We start from the raw sequence: 27988 nt of genomic DNA on the forward strand, positions 1-27988 counted from the left end.
AAGTTTGTGTAAGCAGTTATTAGTAGGAGTGAAGTTAATCTTACTTCACAGAGTCATGCATCGTCTTGCAGATATGCAGAAGAGCATTGAGTATAACAGGGTCCTTTGTAGATTCCTGCTGATGCCTATAAAGTGTTTTAGAAAACGCAATGAAAAATCCTGCATTGTCAAGATGCTAAACAGTGAATAGAGCAACATATATTTAATGAGTAATTCCTACTACCAGGGCTGTAAGACTGTACAAGAGTGTACAGTTGTACATGTACAACTCTTGTACATGTAAGAATGTACAAGAGTTACAAAAGAGTAAAAAAAAAAACCCAAACAAACAAAAAACCCCACTATTTTGAATGTGCTAAGATGCTCTTCTATGAAAAAACAGAAACTTGTTCCAGTTTCTCTCAGTGGATTATCATCATTTAGCATCTGCTTGCAATTCTGTAATCTAAAGCAAAAAGGTGATCAAGAAAAAGGCGTTTCCAAGAATTTATTAACTGAAAAGAACCACCTGACTTCTATAATAACTGAGCATGAAACCTCATCTTACAAATGCATTTTCAGCTGCAAAAATACCTTTTTTTAATATATAATGGAGCTTGTAAGAAGGAACTCTCTTCTCTTTTACACCAAAGTAACAGTTCTATACGATGATGTCAGATGGAATAAAAAAACCTTTCATAAATTAATTAAAGCAACATCAGTTGAAACAATGCTCATGGAACAAGTCATCTGTTGATCAACGGTAAGTAGCATCAATGTGAATACTTCAATTTCAGCTTTCATTGTGAACAGTTAAGCAGTCAATCAATAGATTAACAAAACTGACAATTCCCCAACTCCCCCCACAGCCTAGATTTATCTTCACAAGATAAGTGGACTAAACAGTGGCTCAATCCATCTTCCCTAATAATCCTACAGAACGTTGCCCAGATTCTCCAGAGTGCATTTGATCTGAATATTCTCCACTTACTTAATAAAAGATTCCATGATGCACTTGCAAACCTCCACTCTCACACTCTCCTTCTGGAACATATCCAGAAATGGCAAGAATTTCTCCTGAAAGTACAAATACATGAACAATTAAAATAAGGTAAATTTTGTTTCTGCATCATCTCAAAAATACAGTGAGCGTAAACCTGTCAGATGTACTTGAGCAACCTATGAACAAGACTTGACTCCAAAGCCATAGACTCAGTCTTGAATTTTACTCTGGAGAGCTGGTTTCACTAATTTGACATCTGCTGCCTTTCCTTTTTCCACCTCTTACCCAGACTCTGACTTCTCTAATTTTCTTTGTGATTTGATGTCAAACTTAAATTCTATGATAGAACATGTTAAAGGATAACACAGGAACAGCTAGCTATCAGCACTTACACCCAGAGATGCAAATAAGTGATATTTTCTTTTTCACTGATTGTCTCCTATACTGTAACAACAAAATTTACAGAATTTAAGTGCATAAGTAAGAAAAAGTACAGGAAAGCGCAGTTAGAATAATAACTATTTAAGTAGTAAGCAGTAGACAACTCCCAAGATGTTTCTGCACTTACTTGATAAAAAGTCTTCTCACAATGTGAATTTCCAAACAATCTAAACATGCAACTTGGCTAAACTGTCTCACGGAAACCGTGCAGACAGACGTTTTTTCTCCTAAAAAAATTAGGAAACATGATACTACTTACCACTGAAAAAAGCAGAGAGAAATCATTGATGTAGGTAATAACTTTCTGAATAATTGACTGCAACTTAAAAAAAAAAAAAAAAAAAAAAAAAAAAAAAAAAAAAAAAAAAAAAAAGGAAAATGATTGTAATGTAAATTAAGAGTATCCACAACAGAGAGCATTCTCTGGTCACTCAGAGAAAACTGGGTTGGAAGCCTCTTCAATGTTCATTCATGCAATTTCTTTTCTGCTAAGCAGGATCAAATACTGCTGCGCTATTCCTAGCAGATGTTTTTCCAACATGCTCTTCAGAACTCACATGAAGAGCGGATAACCAGTCTACCCAGGCTTTATTTGTTTGTTCTTTACTTTCTAAGGCAGACTTTTCTGATTTATGATCTCCTGCTCACTAGACTAAAACAAAAAGTACATGTTGTTAGATTTTCTCTTGTATGCACTTTTTCTACTATTACTTGGACGTAATCACAAAACCCTTCTAGAACCACTCCAACTAATTTACATCTCACCTGACATACAGTCTCAAGAACTGGATGCTAAAACCCACTGAAGCTCTTGCAATTTTAACTAGACATAGATTTATTATTACTTATGTTCACTTCTGTTTACACAATGTTCCATGCCTCACTAGAATACTACTGTTGACTTGGGAGTTCATTATTGCTACTTACACTAAATACACTAATCTCTGTTTTAGCTTTATTTTCTGGACTGAAAGATGGAACAAACCACAGCATTATGTTGTTCCAAAATGATTCCAAAATTACAACCAGCCTTTAAAAAATTGTTTTGTTGTAGGAGACATCAGCAATGTTTAAGAACCAGTTCAATCTAAGAAAATCCGCAGATTTTGCAGATTTGTAAAAAAAAAAAAAAAAAAAAAAAAAAAAAAAAAAAAGTTTTTACCTGTGGGTAAGCATCTTCAAATGCTCTATCAGGAGTCATGTGTTTGATAACATCTGCCAAAACTGTATTGACTTCTCGCTTCTGTATAGTGAAAAAAAGAGGTTACATAAGAAAGTAATGAAACCAGAATAGAAATCAAATGACTGAAAACCAGTTGGATAATTTCCATTTGCCTAAGCATCAGCCTTCTACACAGCTCTAGGTAAGCAAAGAACTTTAGCCTGTATTCCAGTAAATCCTCATTTAAATCAGTGCAATAAAAAGTAAGAAATATCACACAGGGTTAGGGGTGGTGGTGGTGGAGGACTCCTTTGTGCCATAACTTCTGTCACTATTCATCTTTCATGAAAGGAAATACATTTTTCATACACTAAAGAATTTTAAATATTAAACTCGCATGGCTTTTCTATTTCTAATATTGAACAGCTGATATAGGCACTGAACGAGAAGACCTTCAAAGGAAATAAATTAGCACATACCGTGAAGTGTCTGCATGTATACTCCACCCACACTTCAGCACAGTTGATGTAATCCTAGAAATACACGTGTCCAATGATTACCAATATTTACAGGAGGTTAAGAGAAACATGCATGAAAAAATCAAAATAACAACTGCAGAGGTGTGACTTACGCAGACCTAAAGATCTGGAGATAATGACATACTTCAAAACTGCACTACTTATGTAGGCAAGAAGAGGTCAGAGGGATTATATTAAAATACTATCAGGGATTGTACTTTCGGCAACAGTAGGCATCTAGGAAAAGTAAACCATGCCATGCAAAACATACAGCCTGCTGAACAACAGCTGCCATTTTGCCCTGAACCAAGGATCAACATGGAACTGCACTGTCAATAACTCACCTGTGGGTTCTTCAGCTTCGTTATAACCTTCCAGGCTTCATTCAGTATTTGAAGGTGATCATTTTCAGGAGGATCAGCCAATGCCAGGTTTAACCCCAAGGAGCGAAAGAGAAGATGCTAAAAGTAATGAGAAATTTAAATTAAAAGATGAAGATCTGTTTGTCCAACACTCTTCTAGAACATGTAGAAAGATTGTTTAGATCTCCTTTTATTTCAGTAATGTGCAACTCGTGGAGGCAACTAGTATAAACAGAGTATGGATAGAAAGCAGAAGAAAAGATGCAAGTAGAGCATAAATAACTCAGCCAGACAGCAACAAAGGAAGTGTTATATTACATCCAAATGTTACCTTTGGGAATCCAGATTCATCACACTCTTTAATCATGCCAATGAAGTCCATAGACCTTGCAGCAATAAACTCTGCTCTGAAGGCTGACATTACTGAATTTAATAGCAGAGCACTACAATGAACATAAGATAAATCAATACAGTTCAACAGCAACTAGAAGTTCTTATTAATTAAAGAAGTTATATTAATATAAATTGACAACTAAAACCAATCCAGCATCTTTTCTAAATTTTGAAAAAGCTAGGGGTGAGCAAAAAAGCCTTAGAAAATTAACTTTTATTCTTAAGGACTAATTTTAAGCTACCAGACAAAGAAAAAGTAGCCTGTAGAATACTTGGTCTGCATTGTTTATTTTTGAAACCATCATTTTGACCAAAAACTTGCCAGGAAAAAAATATCAAGTAAATAGTATTTAGAAACACACTTCTTTTTAATTACAGAACAGCAGTATACTTTGGAAGGACAAAGCTCTATCCAAGTTTTTTCTCACTAAATTAAAAAGATACATACGTGCATAAGAAAATCAGATTTCTAGTAGCTGCACTGTTAGGATTGTAAAACAATAACAGAACATCCACTCATTATAATACAATTGCCAATGACATGTTTAGACACTTACAATCAACTGCTTTGATCCAAGTTTGTATTACTACTGAGCCAAAGCTGCTGTGGGGGAGTCAACTCATTACTTCAAAATCCACCTTACTGATATTATTATGCAAATATAAGAAACAAAATCCAGTATTACTCAAAAGGCAATTCCTTTGGGCAAACTCAACCACAAGTTAGCACCAAAGCTGCTGCACAATCCAAGCAATACTGTGTCCTTACCACTCCAAAGTGGGCAGTCTGAATACGAGTCAATTAACCTTGATAGCATGCTTAAAATAGCCCAGCATCCCCTGTTCCTGACTGAGCATTAGTGGTCCCACTGCAATTTAACTGGAATTTGCATTTTTTCATTAGACAAGTACTTCCAGTTCACCAGATACGTGCTTTGCAATGCAGAGAAGCAGGCCGACGTTTTTCACTTAGACTGCCGCAACATGATTATGAAATATACTGAGATTACTCGAAGATTTATGAACTGGTGTGACTTGCTTTGTGACACTGTGACACCCATGAGAAGACAAAGCTATGTGACTCCACTTAAAAAGAAATTTACCAGTTTTTAGACAATCTAAACTGGATAATTCAATTTCAAAATAAATAAAAAGAACGATGAGGTACCTAATCCATCTTTACAATGGGATGCTAAAAAGCATTTTAAAAATAAGTTCCACAGCACTCACATAAAACAATTAATACAGATTAAACAATCTTAACATCATTTTTAAAAAATCATGTTCTTCTCCTACTCCTTAGGTCAGTCACAGTATGCTAATGCAGAAGTTTCTCCTCTTCAAGTGATTAACATATTTTAGCTCCTCAACCACGCAGAATTAAATAGTGTAAGGCACATCAAAAGCCAATGTAATTGAAAACTTTCACAGAGCTCAGCAGTAAAATGAGCTGAGATTAACTCATGAGCAGGCTAAATCACATTCACAAAGCTCAGAAAGAAACCACATCCAAAACTTTCAGACCATCTTCCTGAATTATTCACTTAACATGATTAGTCTGCACACAGACATCAAGGTGACATTTGGGATACTAATTTTAGTTTTGAAAAAAAAGCAGTCACCTAAATATTCTTCCAAAGACACTGGCTGCTTTACAACTTTCCTTGGAAAACACACGTATAAGCTAACTGTAGCTAGGAGGGCACAGATAAGGAAGGGAAGGAAAGCAGAGAAAAATGAAGCACAACCAGGGATCAGACAGGGCTGATGCTTCTTAAACTTTGCCTTAGGGGACACAATGCAGCAACCAAATTAATCAATTAAACTTTTGCTTTACAACTAATATACAGCCTGGCAGAATTTGTCTCTGGAAAAAAGATGTTAACAATTATAATCAGTCATTTACATGAGTAACAAAAGCCATACAATGCATCCAAATAGTGGTTGCAAAATGGAGATGGAGAATTTTACTACAGGCACTTGGGGTACTCATTACAGACTCATGCCTTCTGGACTGCACGATACTTACTTGTTTCCCAGTTTTTTGCACCTCTCCATCATCTCGGTAAGCAGAACCTGTAAGAATTACTCACTAAAATTAGTAAGATTCTGTAAATAAATTCAGCTTTTTTTTTTACTGTACTAAAATCTACTAAGAACTGCTTTAATTACCTCCCCAACGCATTCCAATAATCCCATCTTATCCTGTATTTACAGCACAAGGAAACAGCAATGTAGTACAACGTAAAAAAACACAATGGGTACAGCAATATTATAATCAAAAACGCTATTTTATGGAAGTCAAATTCAGGCTCTTTATACTAGCTTGTATGCTCATGTACAAATTGACTTTTTTTTTTTTTTAAGTTTTATTAAAAAAAACGGTAAGAGATTTAAATATTCAATGCCCTTGGATTATATTCATTTTTCTCCCCTCAGTTGCATAACTTTTATATCTTCAGAAAGCAATTACTTCAAAATATCATTCACAACAATGCTTTGTGATGCCTGGGGCAGCATGGCAGGAAAACTGTGTGACAGAAAAGGATCTGAGCGTGCTGGTCAGCAGATGGTTGAACATGAGCCAACAGCACACACAAGTCACCAACAGAAAACATTAGAAACAGCACAGGGAAGAGATTGTTCCCCTGCAGTTGGCCCTGTTGAGGCCACATGTCAAGCACTGTATTCAGTTTTGGGCCTCTCACTATAGCACATTGACCTGGGCAGGCTGGAGAGCTGGGCAGAGAGAACCTCCTAAGGTTCAAAGAGTAAATGCAGAGTCCTACACCTGTGAAAGAAAAACCAAGTGGAGTCCAGCGGATGCGGTTAGCCTCGTTTCAGTGGTGTCTAGTGCCAGTACAGGGGGTAGTGGGCACAAACTGCAATATGGGAAGTTCCATATGAGCATGAGAAAGAATTTCTTTACTTGGAAAATGACAGCACTAGAACAGGCTGCCCTGAGAGGCTGTGAAATTTGTTTCTCTGAGGACATTCAAAATCCACCTGAACATTTTCCTTAGTAACCTGCTCTAGGGAACCTACTCCAGCATGGGGTTGGACTAAATAACCTCCAGAAATCCCTTCTAACATCTACAATTCTGTGATTCTGACCAAGGCACTGAAGCTCATCCAAACAAGGGCAACAAAGCTGGCAAAGGGTCTGAAGCACAAGTATTATGAGGAACAGCTGAGGGAGCTAGGATCATTCAGTTTGAAGAAGGCTCAGGGGAGACCTTATCACTGTGAACAACTACCTGAAAGGAAGCTGCAGTGAGATGGGGGTCAGACTCTTCTCCCAGATAACTGCAATAGAACAAGATGTAATGGGCACCCCCTGGTGCAACTTGAGGCCAAGCAGGATATTAGGAAACATTTCTCCTCTGAAGGATTTGGTCAAGTATTGGAAAAAGTTGCCCAGGGAAGCAGTGGAGTGACCATCCCTGGAGACATTCAAGAAGCATGCAGATGCTGCACTTGGGGACATAGTTACTGGGCATGGCAATGATGGGCAGACAGTTGGACTAGACAATCTTACAGGTCTTTTCCAACTTAATAATTCTGTGACTTTCATTGTCCTGAATGTACCTCTTTTTAAAAAGATTAGTTAGCAGTGCTTTCAAATGTCCATATTTGCTTTAGGTTTGTATTTTGAAAACCCTTCCACATGATGTCTCTTAGCATGATTTGTACTAGATGAGAGCAGAACTTAATCAGCAGTTACACATACAGCCATTTAACACAAAACACAGAAAAGGGGAGCTGCTTTTAATGTTTTTTGTAATTCTAACAAATTATATTTTAACATTCCAAAAGCAAGATCTCAGACCTAATCACTGTATTAGACAATAAAACATTGAGCAGCCAAGCTGAAGTTGCTGTTGATATTTTAGCTTTATCATTTATAATCCAATGTGCTTTGCCATAAATTTTTACAATTTATAAGAGAAAGCATTTATGCTGCCAAAGCTTCAGTTTCATATTTAATACTTATACTTTTGTGCTGAGCACCTTCTCCAAGAATTTCAAACGAGAAAATACACGGTGTTACTACATGAGATGCTTTCAGCACTCCTAAGGTTTACAAAGCATTGCTTTACTCTCAGCACTGCACAGTTAAACAGTGGGGAAAAACATAGGTGTAGGCCTATCAGTTCTTCAGCAAGTTAACTTTCCATTTCAACATCTCCATTGGTACAGAGCATTACCACACTTACCTCAGGAGCATGATATGCAATACACTGTAAAATCCAGTCTATAGCAGGAGAGTAGAGTGTTAAATACAAAGGAATTTCTACACATTGTACTACCAGTTGATTCTGAACCGTATCCCCATGAATCTGTCGAAATAGAACACAAACACGCACCACAGTGAAAAAGTACTTAACTGAAACAGTGACAAACTTTGTTCGTTAACTAGGAACTGAGAAACAAGAGCATACAATTGGATACCAGGAAGAGTCTCCTAACAAGAATTTAGACTGGATAATAGAAGAACTTCTTCACCAAGGGTGGGCAAGCATTGGAACAGGCTGCCCTAGGAAGTCCCCATCCTCTGAGGTATTTAAGGGAGTGACATGTGAGCAAAGTACTATGGCACATGGTTTAGTGATGGACTCGGTAGGTTAGGTTGACTGTTGATGATCTTAAAGGTCTTTCCCAACATTAACGATTCTGTGATAAAAATTCACAGACATTCTTTGCACACTGGGAAAAAAAAAAAAAACAACAAGATTATTCAAAAAACATAGAAATATACTAAATAGAGTAGTTAAAACTTACTAGTGTGCATGTAACATTTCCTATACTACATCTGGAAACAGGAACAATCCTAAATCTGATTTAAGAACTTGAAATGTTCTCAAAAAGTATTTATATAGTTCTTAAGCAAACTACAACATACTTATGTGATTTGGCAAATAAAAAAATACTATTTACTCACTTGTTTAAATGTTAGAAGAAAGTCAAAGAAATTTTTGTTGAGGCTTTCTTTGAGCTGTGGTGCCACTTCCATCCCAACCTGTAGTAAAAGAGAAGGACTTCATTTATATCTATCACCTACGCTCCTCCTTCAACTGTAAAACAAAAAATGTATTTCCCAGAGGAATACACTTAGTTGCACCCATCAAAACTTGCTAATATAATTGTGTTCACTGACAATTACTCAAGGCAGTTACACTGAGTTCAAACATGGTTCGCATACATCAGATCCACAGGACTACAAGTGGTAAGGAAATCAGTGTCTATCCAGTACCTGCAGTACAGCAGCCTGTATTTGTTATAGACAGAAAGGCTACAGCAAAAATCATTTTTAAAAGCCAGCCAAAAGTTTAGAAATTGCTTAAAAACATGCACAAAAATTTCTGAGGATGGAATGAAGGAAGGATCCCAGATGAAAATATTAATAGACACAGGAATAATACTGATGAGTAATAGAAAGTTACAGTTATACAAGTCCTATAGTGAGGCTGGAACCTGCAAAGGGAACTAAGCTATTTACACCAATTTTCAATACAAATAAAATGAAAAAAACAAAAAAAAAAAAAAAAAAAAAAGGAAAAAGCGGAAGAGTTTTTTTTTTTTTTTTTAATTTGTTTGAAGGAAAAGACAAGCTGCTGACCATATCAGATGAAAACGGCAGTTAATTCCTCCCCCACCTCATTAGTGGCAGAGCTAGCTGTATTAAGTTTCCGACACAGAAGAGCTATCTGGTAGCCTACCCTGCAAAGGTATGCTCTGGCATAGACTGCAACCAGTGGATCTCCAATTCCTCTAATCACAGACGTTAATCGTGGGAGACACTCCGAAATCCCCCTGTTAGATTTTTCAGGAATGAAAATGAGACTTAAAGTTAAAAAAATCTTTGAAGAATTATACCACCTGCTGATAACCCAAGAAACAGCCTTGTAGACTGACAAACAAGCATGATTTACACGTTCACCGTTGGTAGGAGTTCCTATTAACATGTTATTTCAGAAGCAAATTTAACATTAATAACATATACTCTCTATTTGAACTGCAGCATTTGCCATTAGGAGCAGTTCAAACACCAAGGTTTGTATACTTGGATTGTAGAAAGACAAGTGTAAGCAGAAAACTTCTCTGCTTTGGAGAAACAGCAGAGCTCTAGCAGTACTGTAACTCAGTGTGAAAAAAAAGCAACTCAAGTACTGCCAAAACTCCTTGAATGTCTCATTTTCCCACAGGTTCTTTTTGACAGAGCTGTACTAGTGCCTGGAGATGAGGCCCATCGATTCCAGCACAAGAAGTGCCTTACATTGGTAATGAAGCTGTCTCTGTAGTAGCAATTTGGCTAATCACTCATTTCAAAATTCAACTGAAAAGGACAATGACATGTGAAAGAACATTTTCAGCTCAGCAACTCACACTGTCTGGCAACATCTGAAACTTTAACCAAGACTCTTGTTGCTCCTAATTTGTTCTTCCAACTCTGTTTCTATTAAGCTGACATCAATATTTTCCTTTCAGTTTTTCTCCTTTTTGCCTCTTTCCTAGTACTGACAATCTTTCTTCCCTCTCCACCATGTGAAGTCACTGCTTTGTGATGGGATTTTTTTTATTTGTAAGCTCCTGAATGTCACAATTATAGATATATTTCAAACTCACAAGCATTGCTGCGTTCCAATTTGTACCACAGTCCACCCTGCATTTATTCCATGGCATTCTCACCACAAACATCAAAAACTCAGCACTGCTTCTTCAAAGACTTATTAACACCCTATCCACTACTAAAGATGGAATGAGCACACTTAGCCCCATAAAGTAGTTTATAAGCCCAACCATCCCCATCCTTCCCACACTTAGCATTTACTCTTACTTCACTCTTACGTTTTAGATAGGAATTTATTGCACTTCAGTATTGCTGCTTCCACGTAACTGAAAAGAAGCCAAGTTAAGGAACAAAACTAATGTATAAGCCATTTAAAAATAAACTTCAACATTATACACAAAACACACTTCAAGATGTTTTGCAATTAACTTCACTATGCTTTATTGTTCTTTACAATTTATCTGTAAGATTTTCATTTATTCCCGAGCTCTGCTCTATTACTGCCATGCTATTCACAGCCAATTCAGCTTTCAGTTGAGTATCAGGTATGGCTTAAAATTTAAGACATGCAGCTCAAAACAAACAAAACAAAGTCAGTATAAACACAGATTACTGCGGGTTTTATTGCAGTAAATATGTTCATGTTTGGAAAAGTCTGCTGAAAAACATGCGGATGTGTTCTGACAGCCTCTTTTGACAAGGATACAATCTAGGAATGAGTTCCCTGATTGAAGCAATCTTGAAAAACCAGTTTAAGCAAGTCTCTTTAGCAGTATCGTTAACAGTCTCTGGAGAAAAATTATCTGGGGAAAAGAAAAAACAAGTCAGAAATATTTACATTCTTCCTGGAAGCAAGTTGCTTTTCATTCTAGATTTAAAATTGTATTTTTTCAACAAGAAATTAGGCACAACATAATAAACTGTTGTGTTTGATTCTCCACTATTTCTTACAGTAGTAAGAACTGAGTAGATGTGCAGCTAGAAAAGGCAACTAGAGCTTCCAACTTGTGTTATGTAACATTTCAGTCCAAGCTGAAGTCAAGCTCTCAAAACTAATCTTAGCTCTAGCGTCTGAGAAAATCTAACCCCTGCTTCCCCATAACCATTACTTCTTACTCTGCTTTTATCTACAGCATGCATATATACATAGCTGGTAAATTATGTTCTAGCACTCAAATTCTTCACTCTTAAAGATTATTTTAAAAAATTAGACTTTAAGAATGATCTTGGAAGGAGGAGCAGGAAATACTAGACACTAACACAACACATGTTCTTGCATGCTAAACACCCAACACTGCAGTGCAGTCTTTTCACGAGCTCTGGGGCTGTGTATATACCAGCTGCCAGCAGGAAAAAGCTGTCACCCTAGAGTGGAACAGATGTGTTATGGGGATAGTGCACTGGTCAGCTGGGCACACAATTGCATGCCTCTTCCTTCTCTAAGTTACTTGAATCAGAAGACAAAACAGGCTTCTGGGACCCTACAGATCCCAGACGGTCGGGAAGGATAAGTCCTCACAGAATAAGGCTAAACAAGCAGCGACTGCAGCAAATATCTGCTCATGAACTCCTTGTGTAACATTTTTAGAATACCAGTGCTGTCTTATCCATGCCCTCAGAAAGAGAGAAGGTCCTGTTCCACGTGGAAGTATCCCATTTCCTAGGCTAGAGAAGCCACAAGATAGACGCAGGTTTCGTATAGCAAGCAGTTCTTCCTGAGTTTAGACCAAAGCAGTTCTCGATCAGTGCGGAGGCTAGAGAGGCTGGGCCTGAAAGCTTCTGGGGTTCAGAAAGGCATGCATGACAAGAAGGAAGATCTTCCTTCTCCCCATGCTTTTAGAGCTGCTCTAGGAGCTCCCACCTGCAGTTCTCCCAGCATCACTGCAGCATGAGATCACCCCTCCAAAAGGAGGTTATTGTGCTCAGGAATTGGGCTGTGATACAGGAACTGTCTGCTTTCGTTAATGTTTATAAGAACAGTTTCTCACTTCTGCAACAAGCAAATGTATTTTAAGTACTTTATGCAAGTTTATTAAGTATCAGCTGTTTTCAGGCTGCTGCCTCAAAACTTATGCCTGCAACCCAATGTTACCACTGCAGTATCCACTACATAAGAAAAATGTTTTGTATCTCATGTACACATACTAAATGCACTGTATCATAACTGCTAAATATACACTTTTACACCCATGTTGAAACTTCAACTGAAAAAAGAAAAATGAGAAGGGCCCAACTCAAAAGACCACACTAGTTTAGTAAAGCAAACTCCAGCCTGCTCCTTCTTCCAAAATTCTTCCTTAATGAGAGCAGAACCATTAACAAAAACATCTATTTACTGAAAACTGAGCCTCTCAGCTTTGTCTGTTCAAGTTATACAAATTAAACTATTAAAAAGCAGTAGTTTAAGATGACAGCACATGCTAACAGAAAAGAAAAAAAAAAAATCTTCCCTCATGTAATTCGGCAATTCATATTTAACTTTCTCTGTGCTTAGAAATGATTCTTTGTGAACTCAAATCTCAGGAAGACCCAGTTTACGTTTAGCAAGACCAAAACCACAAGCACATTTTATTACACTTCAGATATGTTCTTCACAGCTAAAAGGTAAACTTGCAAAAACACTATGAATGGTGGACGCTACAAGCAATGGACGCTTTACTTTATTTAAAACTAAAATTTACTAGATCCAAAGCAGAACTGTTTTTGCAAGAGATAAAGGCAGGGGTCCAGGTTAACTCTTCTCAAATCAGTTTCGATATGATTTATTTCACAGGACATTAGGAAGAAAAAAACAAAGCTACCTGATGAAGAGACACGATTGTCCATGCACATTGACAGAATTCTTTCATACACTAGTTTACCTGGTTAAAACAAGCAAACAAAAAAAACCCAGTAAACATTTTTAACAAACTGTAACACACAAAGTGTTGATTAACATACACTGAAATCACCCAGAAGAAACCTTACAGCATGCTAACATCGTGCTGCCCTCTAGTGAGACCGAAGCATCAGTAGCCAGCATTTAGCACTTTGCACACTGTAAAACATTTATCTGTCTCCATAAAGTGCAGAAGATGCATCTAGGTCAGAAAAGGACAGCTAGAGTCCTGCCTTTGCTGGGCCTGGATATTATTTTATCTTCAGCAACTTCACTGAAAGCAGGAAAGAGCAAAGAGGAAGCAAGATCTGACAGAACAATTGCTCTGTGTCATAGCACATCCTGGCAAATATCAATGCCCTTGAACTTCAAACACCACCACAAGCCTTCCATAACAGCAGAAAAACAATAGAAAAACATTAAGTGGATGACAGTTTCACATGAAGGATAATTTAAAAATAATAAAACTAAAATAATTCAGTAACATTTAGATCACTTCATAGTCCCTGCTCAGCTAAAGCAAAATTATCAGACTTCAAGTACAAAGAATGAAATATTTAGACTCAAGATTCTATGATTCTATGATTCTAAGAAGCTCAAGTCAGAAATGAGGTATTTTCATAATAACTACAGCATTTTAAATGCTGAAATTCAGAGATCATGGATTTTCCCCAAGGTTTTGTTGTGGACATTCACTATCACATAAAACACAGAACTGCTCCAAAATAAAATATTTTTATTTTCAAGTCTTCACTAATGTGAGTTTTTGAACAACTACAAAATACATTTGTATCAGTAGTTTCCAAATGTGCACATTGGAAAAATATTTACTGTTAAAAGAGAACCATTTCAGTGTTTTAGGATAATTTACCTTTGTACAAAAAATTAAAACAAAAAAAAACCCAACACCCAACACAAAACAACTATACTTACCGAAAGTATCAAGTATATCTGTTATTAAGACAAATTTACTTGGATAAAACTGGATTACTGTGGTGTCTGAAAGAAGCTTTGAACACTAGAAAGGGAAAAGAAAAACAGACAATTAAAATTCATGCTTTTGTTACATCAGATTGGATCAATACCTACAGATGGAAGTAACAATTTCCCACCAAAAAGAAGAAACTTTAAAATAACCATCCATGGTACCCTATTTTTCAGATTATTCTTCATTTCCAACAGAATTAGTCACAGAGCTGTTTTTTCTTCACACAAGGTAATCCATAATGCAGAATTTCAGCTGACTCTGCAGACTTGTGCATTTATTCAGACAGTTCTATTCCAGAAGCTGCATAAAAAGACTCCTTCCTTAAAAAGGGCATTTTCTGATTTCTCACCCTCAGCTTAAGCCTCACATACGAAACAAAAAATCTGATAATAAACTAAGCAAAAATGTTAAAAATTTAGCTAATGAGCTTTTAAACAAATCTTTGCAGTTCACATGACCAGCTCAAATCTTTTGGAAACAGACCAACTGGTTCATATCAGTCAAAAACTTTGGCAGAGGTTTATTCAGAATGGATCAGCTTCCACCTGAAGAGCCACATGACTGTGGGACAGAATCCCACCTCATCCCAGCATCAGCCAGATGTGGCCTCTGCTCTCTGTAAGACTGAGCAGCACAGGAGTCTCTGTCACCTCCATCCCTTCAACAGTCTCAATGGAATAAGTAAAAAAAAATTGCAGGTTCTCATTATATTCCAGAAATTCACATAGCAATCTGACACCCCACGATCATAACATTTGAACAAGCTTTGATGAGGGGTGTGCTTTGTGTCTCTGCTTTATTATCATGAAAGAACAAGTGTGCACCAGAAAGACATGTGAGTGTGCATTCACACCTCACACCCAAAGCAGAAAGGGTTATACTAATAGTTATAGGCTATCTATACATATATATATATATATATATATATATATATATATATATACACACATATATACACATCTATATATGTGTATAATCACAGCCTGATGTCAAAGAAGCTTCTTAATTCATTAAGAGGATGCAAGACTTAAAGTTACGCTCTTTACTAGGAAGAATCAGCAACACGGTTAGATTTCTACCCTGTCTTGTTTTCTAAGCATAGAATTACTTGGTTATTTTTAGACTCCTTTATGTTTCATCTTGATGTTCACATTAATTAACCCAATGCCCATCTCATTCTTACCAGTCTCTCCATTAATTAGGTGCATCCGCTGTACAAAATTCAAATGCAAAGTGCAAATATACAGACAACACCAAGATAACCATACTCAGTTTTGATATTACTTTTCTAAAATGAAGGACTGAACCCCGTCTTAGAAACCACCTTACCTGAAAAACATTAGTGATGCCATTTGTAAAAGAACACTAAAAATATTAACGCACAAATTATTAATATATGCCTTGGTCTTTTTTTCCCCTCCTCCAAAGATTCCATGCTGCTTTCCATTAAAAACATTCACACACTTCACAAAGCTATAACTTCTTTTCCAGAATAATTTGCTGATTTCATATTATTACATTAGAATGAGCCACTTTAAGTCATGCATCATTTTCTGATCTCACCTTATCTGTGTTTCATTTCCTTTATTGTCTTTACCACAATTTAAGCTAAAGTTACTGCTGTTTTCACAAGAGTACCCAGCACAAAAAATAATCTTGACTTAACATAAACCCACCAGATGACTATTAGCATTACATCACTTTTGCAGCTTTTAAAAAGATGTCATTATCTCCTCTGATGCACTCTGCCTGTGGCTTTTTTTTTTTTAAAGCCACATCAAACAAGAGAACATTTAATTGTCCCATTCCCCTCTGAGCCCCTTTAACAGCTCATCACCTTAAGTGAAACAAACCGAAAGATAGTAGACAAGTTAAAAAGAAATAACATTTTAACAATTGAATTTCCTGTAGTTTGCAAGGGTCCTAAATCAAGCGATTCTATTCCCTTAGTAAGTTTGGATGGAGAAAAACACTGATGCTTCAAAAAGCCATTACTGTACAGGGGAGGGAAGAAGAGAAGAAAAAAGAAAAACTCCATGCCTTAGAGCAAAGTATTAACTACACGTTATTTACTCTTATTATCTTTTACCAGATACATTTTCATATCCTTTTTCTGTCCACTCTTTTAAATGGAAATCCCATCCCACGTACCCTAATCAAAATCCTCAAACACATCACTTTATGCCCTTCAGATTTACATCCACAGAGCAGTAAGAGCTAATAATAAGCAAGTAGGTGGCAAGCTGCAATTACTACTTCTGAATGTCTCCTTACACATACAAATACAGTACTCAGGTAACTCCAACCCAGCATGATTGTATTAATGATCCTATCCTTTATCTTTCCCTAGTTGTTACATTTCACCCTTAAGACCTAAACTATCTGATCCACGCCTGGTATGAGAAGGACTGATAAGACACAACACAAACATGATGAGATCAGCATTTTGGAGTGTCACTGCAGTAAAATGATTGAAGAAAAGAAGAAGTATTAAACGAGTACAGTATTAAGAGGTAAAAGAGTATGTGGGTTAGTTTTTCCTATGCTTTCATTCCAAAAAACCTGAAAAAAGGCAGATTTCAGGTATGCCAAGCTGCTGAAGCATACATTCCACTCATGTTCCATTTATACTAGCAAACTAAACACAAATTTTTATTCTCTTCCTACCTCTGGGGATAACTGTTAACATAAGTTATGGCAACATGAACCATCTTATAGGTAGAGACAGAAGAGTACTCAAAAGCAAACCTCCATCTTTCCAGCTCTAATTTTAACACTGGAATACCTGTCATCTTGAAAAACGTTAGGATTGCAAGATAAAGTTCAACAGCTACGAGACTTTAAGGTATAGCTACACTGCATGGCACGAAGCACTATCAAATACCATTCAATAATTCAAAAACTCAAGGTTCTCTTCCAGAATATTATGAAACTGACTGCTTTAATTTATTCAGGAGTAGCACAAGGAAGTTTGAATTTAGCCACCCCTTTACCAGGCAGCATAAATAAACTTGTCTTAACAGTAATCCTGTTTGGTTTGACACTCTGAACAAAGTAACTGCCATTCCAAAAGCTCTCTCTGAACAATCTATTTTCCACAACACTGCAACCAAAATTCCAGTAAGCAGACTGTGGTCACTTCCACCTTGTACAGAATTAGAAAAACATGAATTAGTTAATGGCCAGTCTATAACACACTAACAGTTTTGAAAAAGAGAAATAGCAGCAGTTGGTTCAGTACTATTTGAGACAAACTGTAAATACTCAAACTGTTTGACAGAAGATATAAAGAAAGGCACACTCCTTTCATAAGCAGTTTTGAAATAAAAACCTAGAATCATCCTACTTTTCTTTCTTTTGTTTTTTTAAACCTCCAGTCAATACTGCTGTTCTACATCAGGCCATAAAAACGTGTGTGAACTTGTGTACATAAAAATGCATGTATGCAGGTATGCCACTTCTGACTGATCATCAAACAGCATCTAAAGATTATAGAATTTCCTCCATGTAGTATTTCAATAAACCCCAGAAAAGATTTTACTACATAACAAGTCAGATTTTAACTGTTGTCAGAAGTCATAAAACTCCAAAAGAAATGAATTTCAGTGCAGACTAAAATAAATAGAAAACTAACAGAAACTCTATTTTCCTCTTGAAAGAAATAGGACAAATCACACCACCAAACCCATCAGAACGGCACAGAAGAAAACCACTTGAAACTTACCTGAATGACTATTTTCAGAGCTTTTACTTTCTGATCAGAGGACCAAGCATCCTTCAAAGACTGGTTGAGTTCTTCAATTCGATTCACGTAATCCTGCTGAGTCAAGTTCAACAGCTCTTTCTGTGACCCCTAACAAGAAAACACAAGTCTGCTTAGTGAGGCAGAGAGAGAAGGGGAAAAGCGGTGTCAGATCACTGAGGGGAGAAAAAAGTCCTTATTCTCCCTTAACTTTGCATCATCCACACCTCTGGCATTTACATGGGGATGCATCACAACCACTTTGGTTTTCAAGACACATGCTGGTACTCAAACACTGTCTGCACGGTCAGAAATCAGACTATTTCAGTGGTACACTATTATATATATCATATATAATTGCTATCCTAACACTATACAGATTCATATTAGGACCTATGTAGCAGCAGCATAGGAGACAAACAAAACGCGTTTTGCCAGCAAGTTCCTAAAAAATTGGTTGACAGCAAGAAACAGCTGTATTGTAGCCATTAGGAAAAAAAAAAAAAGCAAAACCAAACAACGACAAAAGCTTAAATCTCAAGTACTTGACAGTCTTTTTTTAAACTTTACAATCTTATTTTTTCAACAAACTACAACTGCAGAGCAAACAGTAAAACAGAGATCAGAATCACACTTACAGACCTTATAAAAAGCTTGCATATGAGAAATGAGCTAGGAAAGCACTGGAAGGCAAAATAATTATTACACAGAATCAGAATCACAGAATTGTAGGGGTTGGAAGGGACCTCCAGAGATCATCGAGTCCAAACCCCCTGCCAAAGCAGGTTCCCTACAGCAGGTCGCACAGGTCGGCATCCAGGCAGGTCTTGAACATCTCCAGAGAAGGAGACTCCACAACCCCACTGGGCAGCCTGTTCCAGTGCTCCGTCACCTCACTGTAAAGAAGTTCTTGCGCACATTTGTGCAGAACTTCCTATGCTGCAGTTTCCGGCCGTTTCCCTTTGTCCTGTCTCCACACACTGCTAAAGAGTCCGGCCTCACCACTCTGCCCTCCACACCTTCGATATTTATAGACCTGGATCAGGTCCCCTCTCAGTTTTCTTTTCTCAAGGCTAAATACAGTTCACTTAGCCTTTCTTCTTGTAGCCATTAGGAAAAAAAAGCAAAACCAAACAACAACAATCTCAAGTACTTGACAGTCTTCTTTTAAACTTTACAATCTTACTTTTTCAACAAACTACAACTGCAGAGCAAACAGCAAGACAGAGATCAGAATCACACTTACAGTCCTTATAAAAAGCTTGCATATGAGAAATGAGCTAGGAACGCACTGGAAGGCAAAATAATTATTCAGGTTTTAGGAAATGGGTGGTTATAAATGCATGCAGAAGACCAGAAGTAGTTTCTGGAACAGTTGTTAGAAGTAGCAGAGAAAAAAACTACTTTTAGGACTAATTCTGATCTATATAACAAGCTGCATTACAAAACAGATTTCATGATCTCAATGTCTAGAAACAATCATCGGTAAAAAAGAACAATTACGGATGAAGAGAAAAAAGAATGTACTTAATGCAGCTACAGTTTCACACAATGATACACGTTACTCTCTGGTAAGGAATACTGTATTTTTCTGCTCAAAGAATCCATTGTGTGACCATCAGAATTGTGCTTGCTAAGGCAAATGGCAAACTGAAGCTCATTAGGAGGCTTCAAAACAACATTATCCAAAGCCACAGTAAAAGTAACCTAGAGATTCAGGTATTAGGAAACGAATGCCTCATCCATTCTCTGTAAAATACTGCACTTTGAGAATAATTTGAATATTAAGTACAATACTAATTATAAATATATTGAATATTAAATATAATATAAAAAACTATGAAATCTTAATTAAGAAGCTTATTTCACTTGATGATGATTGATGTAATTGAATCAGAAACTTTCCTACCTCTTCCAGATCATCCAGTTCTTCCAACCTTGTCCTCACTTTTTCAGAAACTGCTGAGCCACTAGTTGTAGCTTTTCCTATAAAAGATGATGTGTTTGAGATTAACATTTGAACACCTGGACTTCAAAACAGAAACAAATCGGAAGGAGCCTGACAAACTCAGCAACTTCAGTGACAGAAGACAGGTGGTTCCGTCCGTTTGGTAGCTATTACTGAAAGCAAGCATTTGATCCCACCTCTGTTTTGAACATACAACTTCTGTTGGTAAGGACAGAGCCATAGGATAATTTATGTTAGAAAGGCTCAACTTCACTCCTCAAAACAGGCCTGATTTTGAAGTTACAGCAGGTTATAACAGACTATCCAACCAATTTAACATTATTTAAGATGGAGATTTCATGCCCTCTTTCAACACGTTGCTCCAGTGTTTGACCATTCTCAATCCAAAGCATTTCATTTTTCTGCAGAAGCTTAAATGCTGCACAGGCTGAACAAGTTCCTATGGGATTTGCTTGCTTTCCCTTCCAGCAAGCAGAAGAGATGATAAACGTGATCTTCAACACATTATCATTAATTCTAAATACAAGAAAGTTTTAAGCTACAACGAGGGGCAGTGAATTACATGTTCTTCCATAGCACATAATCACGTGCGAGATGTAGATGGTGTTTTTGCAGTAGAAGTTCCCAGTATTTTCTGTATATAGTGTAGGCCTTGCCTGAACTTCTAATCCCCTTGTGAAACAGCTGGTTTTTTTCCACTAACAAAGTTGCTGAACAGAGTAAAAAGTTAAGATTGGAGGTGTTCTGACTTGGCTAGAATTGAGACAGGCACAAGATAAAGGTAATGAGGCAGGGTGGGGAGAGCCCAGAACAGGACAGAACAAATGTGCTCACACCTGACATTCACTGCCCTCCTATCTCCATAGGAAAGTACAAAACATACCAAAAATCAACAGGTTGGTAACAGACCTTATATGGGAATGGATCATAGCAACAGCGTCGGGGATACTGTGAGCTGAGCCGCTCACCAGTGGGCGAGTGCCAGGAGAGCATTACCTGCGTTGGAGTTCGGGCACCGAACAGAATGGGTTTTGCTGACCGGTGCGCAATTCCTCCTTTGCCAACAGGGGGCGCGCGCCCGTCTTGCAATAATGACTAAGAACTGCTACCGCTGCTATCGCTAAGATCTACACCTAACCTGAAATTTTTGACTCCGAGTGATTCTCGCACTTGAATTCATTAGCTTACAGGAATACGAGACGAGGCAGACGTTTTGTCTTCAGCAGTTATTTTAAGTAGAAATCCCAGCTTGTCTTACTGACAAAAAACAGCAGACAGCCAAGCGTATGTCAGGGCAGGATTACGTTTCAACTGTTCTCGACCACAAGTCTGTCGCTCGCACCCTACTTCAAGGAACACTGCTGGTTAGACACAGAGAAACCGTTTACCTTTTTCAGATCCCATGTACAGATTCTGTGAAGAAACAGAAAACGCACATTTTCAGAGAACATGTACTCACCAGCATTCCAAGAATGCACAGGATAGTACAATGCTAACGAAGGCTCTAATAATTTAGACGTGGACCTGAAACTACAAGTTATTTCTGTTGTTAGAAAACAATAAAATGACGGCTCAACAGACTTTTGGTCTCTGTTCCTAAACAATCAGAAGTGACAGAAAGGATGCACCACAGCTCACAACATTAAAACGTGCAATATTTACTCAGGAAATGGTTACAAAACAGCAGCACCTAAAACCCATTATAGGATGATAATAAACAGATAAATAATAAACAAAATTGGAGGAGCTTCCACTTACAATAGAGAGCTTCTCAGTTGTTGTGTATCTAGCAAGTATTTCACCACGTTTGCTTGACCACTGTTCAAAGTCACTTCCTAGTGCTGAGCTGTCATCTTTATCCCGTTTCTTTCGTATGCCATCCTATGAGGAGAGCATGAGAGCAGATGTTAAAACCATTTTAACTAATCTAGGGAAAAAAAGAGAAAACTGATAAAGGTTAACTCAACGCTTCAAGTGTTTACTGATCCTTCCACAGTTACCATATTAAAAATATACATCAACATGAAACACAAAGGGAAAAACTTCATTCTATTAGTACAGTATATTCTCCAAGCTTAACATTAAGCTTCTAATTGGTGAGACAAATATTTTCTCCATGGCTGGCTTGGTTGTTTGGCTCCTTTTATTCAGTTAAGTGTCCTACAGTATTACCATGGAAGCAGTGGTAGCCAAAGGATCTGCAGCCGCTGCAAAGAGTGACAAGGGATCGGTACCATCCAACACACTGCTCAGTGGGTCCATCACAGAACTAGAAGAAGAAGAAGAGGTAGAAGAAGTACTTCCTTTCCGGCTCATCTTCTTGGTCTTGGATTCGGTAACCTGGAAAAGTTCAAAACTTGTCAAAAAAAAAAAAAAAAAAGTCTTCCCCTGTCCTTTAAATGAAGCATTACAGACGACATAAACCATAATAGTGCAAAGGAAGCAAGGACTCATCTACCACAAAGCCTTCAGCATCAGCTACTGCATTAAGTAGAAGCACATTTCTGAATCCAGAGGCAATCTTCACTAGCATTTCCATGACATCTTTTCTTCCAATCCTGAGTCTACAGAACTCTAAGAACACTCATTCTAAATTTATTTCCAGTATCTCTCTTTTAGTTTTTTCCTCTCTCTCTTTCAACTTCTTCCTTGCTATTTCCCGTGTATTGGTTTTGGCTGGGACAGGGTTAATTTTCTGCCTGACAGCTGCTGGTACCTGTGGTGCTTTGGATTTAGGATGAGAAAAACGTTGATAACATGCCAGTGTTTGAGATGGCGCAGAGCCAGGCTTATACTGAGTCAAGGACTTGCCAGCTTTGTGCACTGCCCTGACAGCAAGGAGCTGGGGTGCACAAGAAGCTGGCACAGGACGGGACCAGGGCAGCTGACCCAAAATGGCCAGAGGGATGCCCCAGACTACAAGGTATCAGGCTGAACAACAAAAACTGAGCATACTGCTATGATCTCATTGAAACTGGATTTTTTTTTTTGTACACCCATACTTTTAAAAACTTCTCATACATCAAAGTTTAAGTGTTTTAAAGCATACAGCTGACTGGAAGTTCATCCAAAACAAATCTTACATCAAGCCACGATGCAGGTTATTTGTGATGCAATTATTTGATTTCCAACTTATTCCTTATACAGCACTTAAAGGAATCAAGAAAACCCACGAGTCGAAATGCTCTATCTATCGGAAAAGGATCATTTTTGACACTCAGCAGTACCAGCAAATGTCTGTAAAGGATGAACAACGGAGTAAACCTGGACACTTCAGTAGCACCACCACCAATTTCAAAGCCTTTTACTTTTAAGAGGAGAAGGAAAACCAGCAGTTTTACTACACGTTTGCTTTCCGAACACACAAAAAGAAACTCACTGTAATGGGTTTCAGTGGATGGTAGTCACCAAAATCCAAGGGCACAGATTCTACTTTGCAGACATCAGATTCTGAAGCGTAATTTCTTGACCTGGCATGCCTAAAAAGCAAGATAGAAGGGTGAGTATATACGCATATAAATAATCACTTCTGAACAGAGAAGCACGTATTTACATAGATGCACCTACATTTACAAAAAGAAATATCCAGTGGAAAAGAAGTCAGAGCGTATACTGCAATTTTTTCTCTTTTTTACATAAACTGAAAGCATTTTCCTCGCAAGCATTCAGTTGCATTCTGCAGTTGGGTTCTCTTCTGTTTCAACGAGTGCAGAACAGGAAGTTTAACAGAGCATAATGAGAGGGGCTGATGGAAATCACTGAACACATCTCTTAAACCGAGTGAAGGGAAATGGTAGGTGTGAAAACACAAGGGAAGAAATCTAAGCAGTCATGCTCATGTACTGTGATCATATACTTACATGGTGGATAAGCTTTGCTTCTCCTATGAAAATTAAGTACGCCATCAAGTGGAAAAAAGAACCATAAAAACATAGATATTTCAAGCTGAATTTAAGAGAGTGCCGTGAGAACTATGGTCTCCACGTCTATTAAACAAAACAACTTGATTCCTGAAAACAACATAAATAAAAGTATTTGAGTGAAATCCTGTTGCCACTAGGAACTAGCAGTACGACACACCATTTTTATCAACCGCAGCTTAGGACACTGCTCTTTTGTAAAACAGAACAACTGCCCTACATTTTTAATTGCTGAAACAGAAATATCTACGTAAGCATGCTTTTAAATTATGTCTGACAAAGTAGGAAGGCAGAAAAGGGAGAATACCATATTTCTATTGCTCTGTCACAGCTCTGCCAGTATTTCCATACCTCTTCTTTATACATTTCTCCCAGTCAATGGTGCAGAAGTAAGCAGCTCACAGCTCACACATGGCACACCATTCCCAGGAGGGTATCAATTGTATTCTCATAGTCACGTAAGGCATCACTGGACAAGCACACACGACAATGAAGAAAAGCTGCTTCCCCTACAATAGCCCTTTACAGAGTACATTTACAACATGATAAAGTGCTCAGCACAACTGGAACCAGCACAGGGATCAGAGGAGCCTGCTTTCAGCTTTCCAATCTCACTAAACAGCCTCACAACAAACTCCCACAAGAAAAGAAAAAGAAAAAACACCATTAGCCACACCAAGCTAGGTTTCATTTCTGGTGCACACAACAAGATGCACCTCAGGCGCCAGGCAGATTCCCCAGCAGCTTGGAGTCTTTTTCCATACACAACGATCACTGCATGTGTCATCAATCTCGAGCACCAGCCAGACTGCCAGCCCCCTCCTGCCCAGCAAGAACCTCTCCCTTCCCCCCAGCACTGGCATCCTGTAGGCACACAGCCCACCACAGGCTCAGGTTTACAGCCATACTTATTCTGTTTAGTTTCTGTAGGGTCACCAACTACACAGGATCCAACCCCAGTAAACAGCAGAAGCGCTGACACTCACTTGATGCCTTACAGACACACGTTTTCTTAGCTACAGCAACATAAGTTTTCAGTTACCTGCAGCCCAAAGTATTATACATATATACGTATACACACACACACAAGGGAACACCTCATCAGCCCACTAATTACCACTAACTCCGGCATTTTCCTCTGTTCGACTCTGCGTTCAGCCGATGGCTTGTTAATTACACCGTAACTCGGCTGCAGCAGGAGAACAGGTCTTACAAAACAAAACAACAGCTCGCTGGGAAAGCAGAACAGTTTTGGAGAAGAAAGAAATAACTACAAACATCTTCCCTCACTGCCAGGCAGAGCCCATGTGCCCCAGCCCGGCCCCAGGCCCGCCATGCGGAGGCCAACAGTGACACTCCCGGGCGCTGCTGTACCTCACCCGCTCCTTCTGAGAGAGCGGCACCAGCCACGGCGCCATCACCGAATCAAGCAAAAAGTGAACCGTCCTCATCTAGCTTTCTTGCTAACGTCGAGAAAATAAAAACCCACAAAGCCGCAGACGACAGCGGCAGGGACGGCCGGCCCCCGCCCGCTTTTCTCTTCCCGAGGACGAGGCGGACGCCGCTCCCCACCGCCCATCCGCGCAAAGGGAGCGTCTCCCGCATCAACGCCGCAGCCCCTGAGCTGCGGGTACGCGGAAGCCGAAGACCGACCCTCACGACTCAGCGGGAGCCCGAAACGCAGGAGCCCGAAACGCGGCCCTCCCCCAGCACCACCTCGACGGGACGGCGCTCCGCGGAATGCGGGCCCCAGAGCCTCACCAGGGCAAGGCCGCCATCTTGTCCCAGTCACGTGCGGCCGGTAGTCACGTGCAGGCTGTCACGTGACTCCGCCAGGCCGCCACTTCCGCCGCTACTTCCGCCCCGCCTGGGGCTCGACGCTGCCGGGGCTGTGCGGCTGCGGGGCGCGGGGCGCGTAGTGTGCAGTGATACGGGCTGCTTTAGCGGTACCGATCGGGAGATTAGTTTCTGGACCGACGCGTTATGTTTGCGAAGGCAAGCAGGGAGCGCTGCTTCTAAAACTTGCCGGTTGTGCTCTGCTTGATGTGCAAACAGCCGTGTGTTTCTCAGCTGTCCTGCTTCGCAGAAGCCCTGGGGAGTTGCGATAGACTTTTATCTTTGCATCCACACGAGGACTTTTTTCTTGGGCTTCACGTGGGTTACAGTGCACCAAGATAGAAAGTTGCTCGTTGTGGCAGAACAAGTAGTGGAAATTTGCCAAAAGGGAGAAAAACAGCTCAAGGTCAGGGAAGAAGTCACTGTGATGAAGCTGAAGGAGAAGTACAGCAGAGGAAACGGGGCACGCAATTGCTTTGGATGCAGCTGTGCGTGCCCAGAAGGACACGAGCTTGTACTCAGCTCTTGGAAAATGCATGCCAATAGTTACATATCTATGTCTTAATTTTAGGTGTAGAACCTGAACTGCGAGAGCACATCCTTGATTTATCAAGTTGCCTGATACATATCGTGAGGAATAAAGGAACGTTGGTTTTCTAACACCACGTTGAAGTTAGAGAGCTTTCTTCCCATATTTTGCATGACAACATCACGAGGTTGTACATCTTGGAGGAACAGTTAGTTCTTTTCAGAGACTGCATGTTCGTTGTGCAGCGTGTTCAAGCAGAAAACAAGATGGGTAAAAATGAGAATACAAAAGTAAACGTACTCTTACACTGATGTTACGGTGGCATGCCAAATCAAGTCAGACAGTATTAAAGAAGTATAAGTAAGCATATCAAGAACAAAAGCAGATCTGGCACTTGACAAGAGAAAAGCCTCATGAAGCAACGCAAGGATAAGAGCTAGGTTGGATGATCACAGCCAGTTGGCAGTGGCTCTATGTCCAAGTGGGGGCTGGTCACAAGCCGTGTCCCCCATGGGTCCATCTTGGGACCGGTGCTCTTCAACATCTTAATTGTTGGCTGTGGCCGAGTCACCAGGTGGGGCAGAACTGCTGTAATGATGGCAGGGGGTGGGGGATGGCTGCAGACTGGGCTGTGCCACCGGTTGGACACGGCCAGATGAGGTGATCCCCAGAGGTTCCTTCCGACATCCACCATTCTGTGATTCTGTGATTCTGTGATTCTGAGACTGAATCTGCCCAAAGGTCCACCCACAGATCAGAAAAGCCTGCCCTGGCCCATCAGTTGTTGTGAAATCCTATGGGGCTGGGCAGAGACAGAGGAGCTGCAGTGCCTCCATCTGCTATAGCCCATCAGTGCTGCTGTGCTTGGCTAAGGGAACCCAAAGAAATTCACAGCACTGAATTGATGTATGGCTTCTTAAAAGTTTGTTCTTCTGTTCCCCATTTCATACTTCTGCTATATCAGCAGAGTATCAGCTGTGTCACTTTCATCATGCTTCCCTTCGTTTAAATCCCTATTTTCTGCCCTCTTCTACCCCTCCACCTCTGCTTCTGCACCTGTCCTCCCTTTGCATCCTTCTCAGATGATGACATCTTGACAGAGGCAGTCCAGGCTGTGCAGCCTGGAGCAGAACGTTTCTAGGAGCATGTAAAGCAAGGCAGAAAACCTCTTTCTCACGCTCAGCTCCTTCTGTACCTTTTAATACATGTTGCAGGTCAAGTTGTCCAGGAGTGGAACTAGTCTGGCGATAAAGAGGAGAAGTCACCACTCATGTACTTTCTGATCCTCTACCCAAGAACTGCAGAGCAGCAGAGAAGAGAGAGGTAAACAGCTCACAGAGGGATCTCACAGCATATGGAAGCATTGTGTGTCACACTACCATCCCTGCAGAGTAAGCACTGGGATCCCAACTCACATTCACTCTTCTTGCATGTCTGTTCTGTTTATAAAGATGATCCCACCAGCTGGAACTCTCCTCGCAGACCCCAGCTTTGTCTAGTATTTGTGATTCTGAAGGTGCTGGGATCTCTCTGGTTTGATCCCTGCTGTCTCCAGAGGGAAGCTGGCAGCAGCAGTGCTGCCTGGCCTGCAGCATCCCTGGATGAGACTGGCCAGCAAGGCTGGCTGCTGGCTGCAACCAGGGAGAGGAGGGCTACCGTGTCACTCTATGAAAGAGCCTACAGCTTGTCCTCCCTTC

At 39.4% G+C, this 27988-nt stretch overlaps 1 protein-coding gene across 2 annotated transcripts in view; it reads right to left on the reverse strand.

Annotated features, from left to right (window-relative positions):
* Positions 1 to 25760, reverse strand: part of VPS35L (VPS35 endosomal protein sorting factor like) — a 54740-nt gene extending 28980 nt beyond the window's left edge. The window contains exons 1-23 of one of the 2 annotated variants that reach the window (XM_042864210.1): positions 25688 to 25723; positions 23867 to 24016; positions 23386 to 23485; positions 22179 to 22346; positions 21765 to 21887; positions 21395 to 21419; positions 19947 to 20023; positions 18020 to 18148; positions 14241 to 14325; positions 13231 to 13290; positions 11136 to 11232; positions 10708 to 10755; positions 9579 to 9672; positions 8801 to 8878; positions 8076 to 8198; positions 5888 to 5934; positions 3797 to 3908; positions 3448 to 3564; positions 3065 to 3118; positions 2586 to 2666; positions 1683 to 1745; positions 971 to 1056; positions 45 to 125 (exon numbers count right to left, since the gene is read on the reverse strand). In XM_042864210.1, the coding sequence (XP_042720144.1) occupies positions 45 to 125; positions 971 to 1056; positions 1683 to 1745; positions 2586 to 2666; positions 3065 to 3118; positions 3448 to 3564; positions 3797 to 3908; positions 5888 to 5934; positions 8076 to 8198; positions 8801 to 8878; positions 9579 to 9672; positions 10708 to 10755; positions 11136 to 11232; positions 13231 to 13290; positions 14241 to 14325; positions 18020 to 18148; positions 19947 to 20023; positions 21395 to 21419; positions 21765 to 21887; positions 22179 to 22346; positions 23386 to 23485; positions 23867 to 23868 (1850 nt within the window). In that variant the 5' untranslated portion in view covers positions 23869 to 24016; positions 25688 to 25723. Of the gene's footprint in view, positions 1 to 44; positions 126 to 970; positions 1057 to 1682; positions 1746 to 2585; positions 2667 to 3064; positions 3119 to 3447; positions 3565 to 3796; positions 3909 to 5887; positions 5935 to 8075; positions 8199 to 8800; positions 8879 to 9578; positions 9673 to 10707; positions 10756 to 11135; positions 11233 to 13230; positions 13291 to 14240; positions 14326 to 18019; positions 18149 to 19946; positions 20024 to 21394; positions 21420 to 21764; positions 21888 to 22178; positions 22347 to 23385; positions 23486 to 23866; positions 24017 to 25687 lie in introns of both variants that reach the window. The other variant, XM_042864208.1, reaches the window with a different exon arrangement.
* Between the last annotated feature and the right edge of the window lie 2228 nt (positions 25761 to 27988).

Source organism: Lagopus leucura, unplaced genomic scaffold (assembly GCF_019238085.1).
Source record: "Lagopus leucura isolate 7727_CA_CO unplaced genomic scaffold, USGS_WTPT01 Super-Scaffold_760, whole genome shotgun sequence".
NCBI classification, from domain to species: Eukaryota; Metazoa; Chordata; class Aves; order Galliformes; family Phasianidae; genus Lagopus; species Lagopus leucura.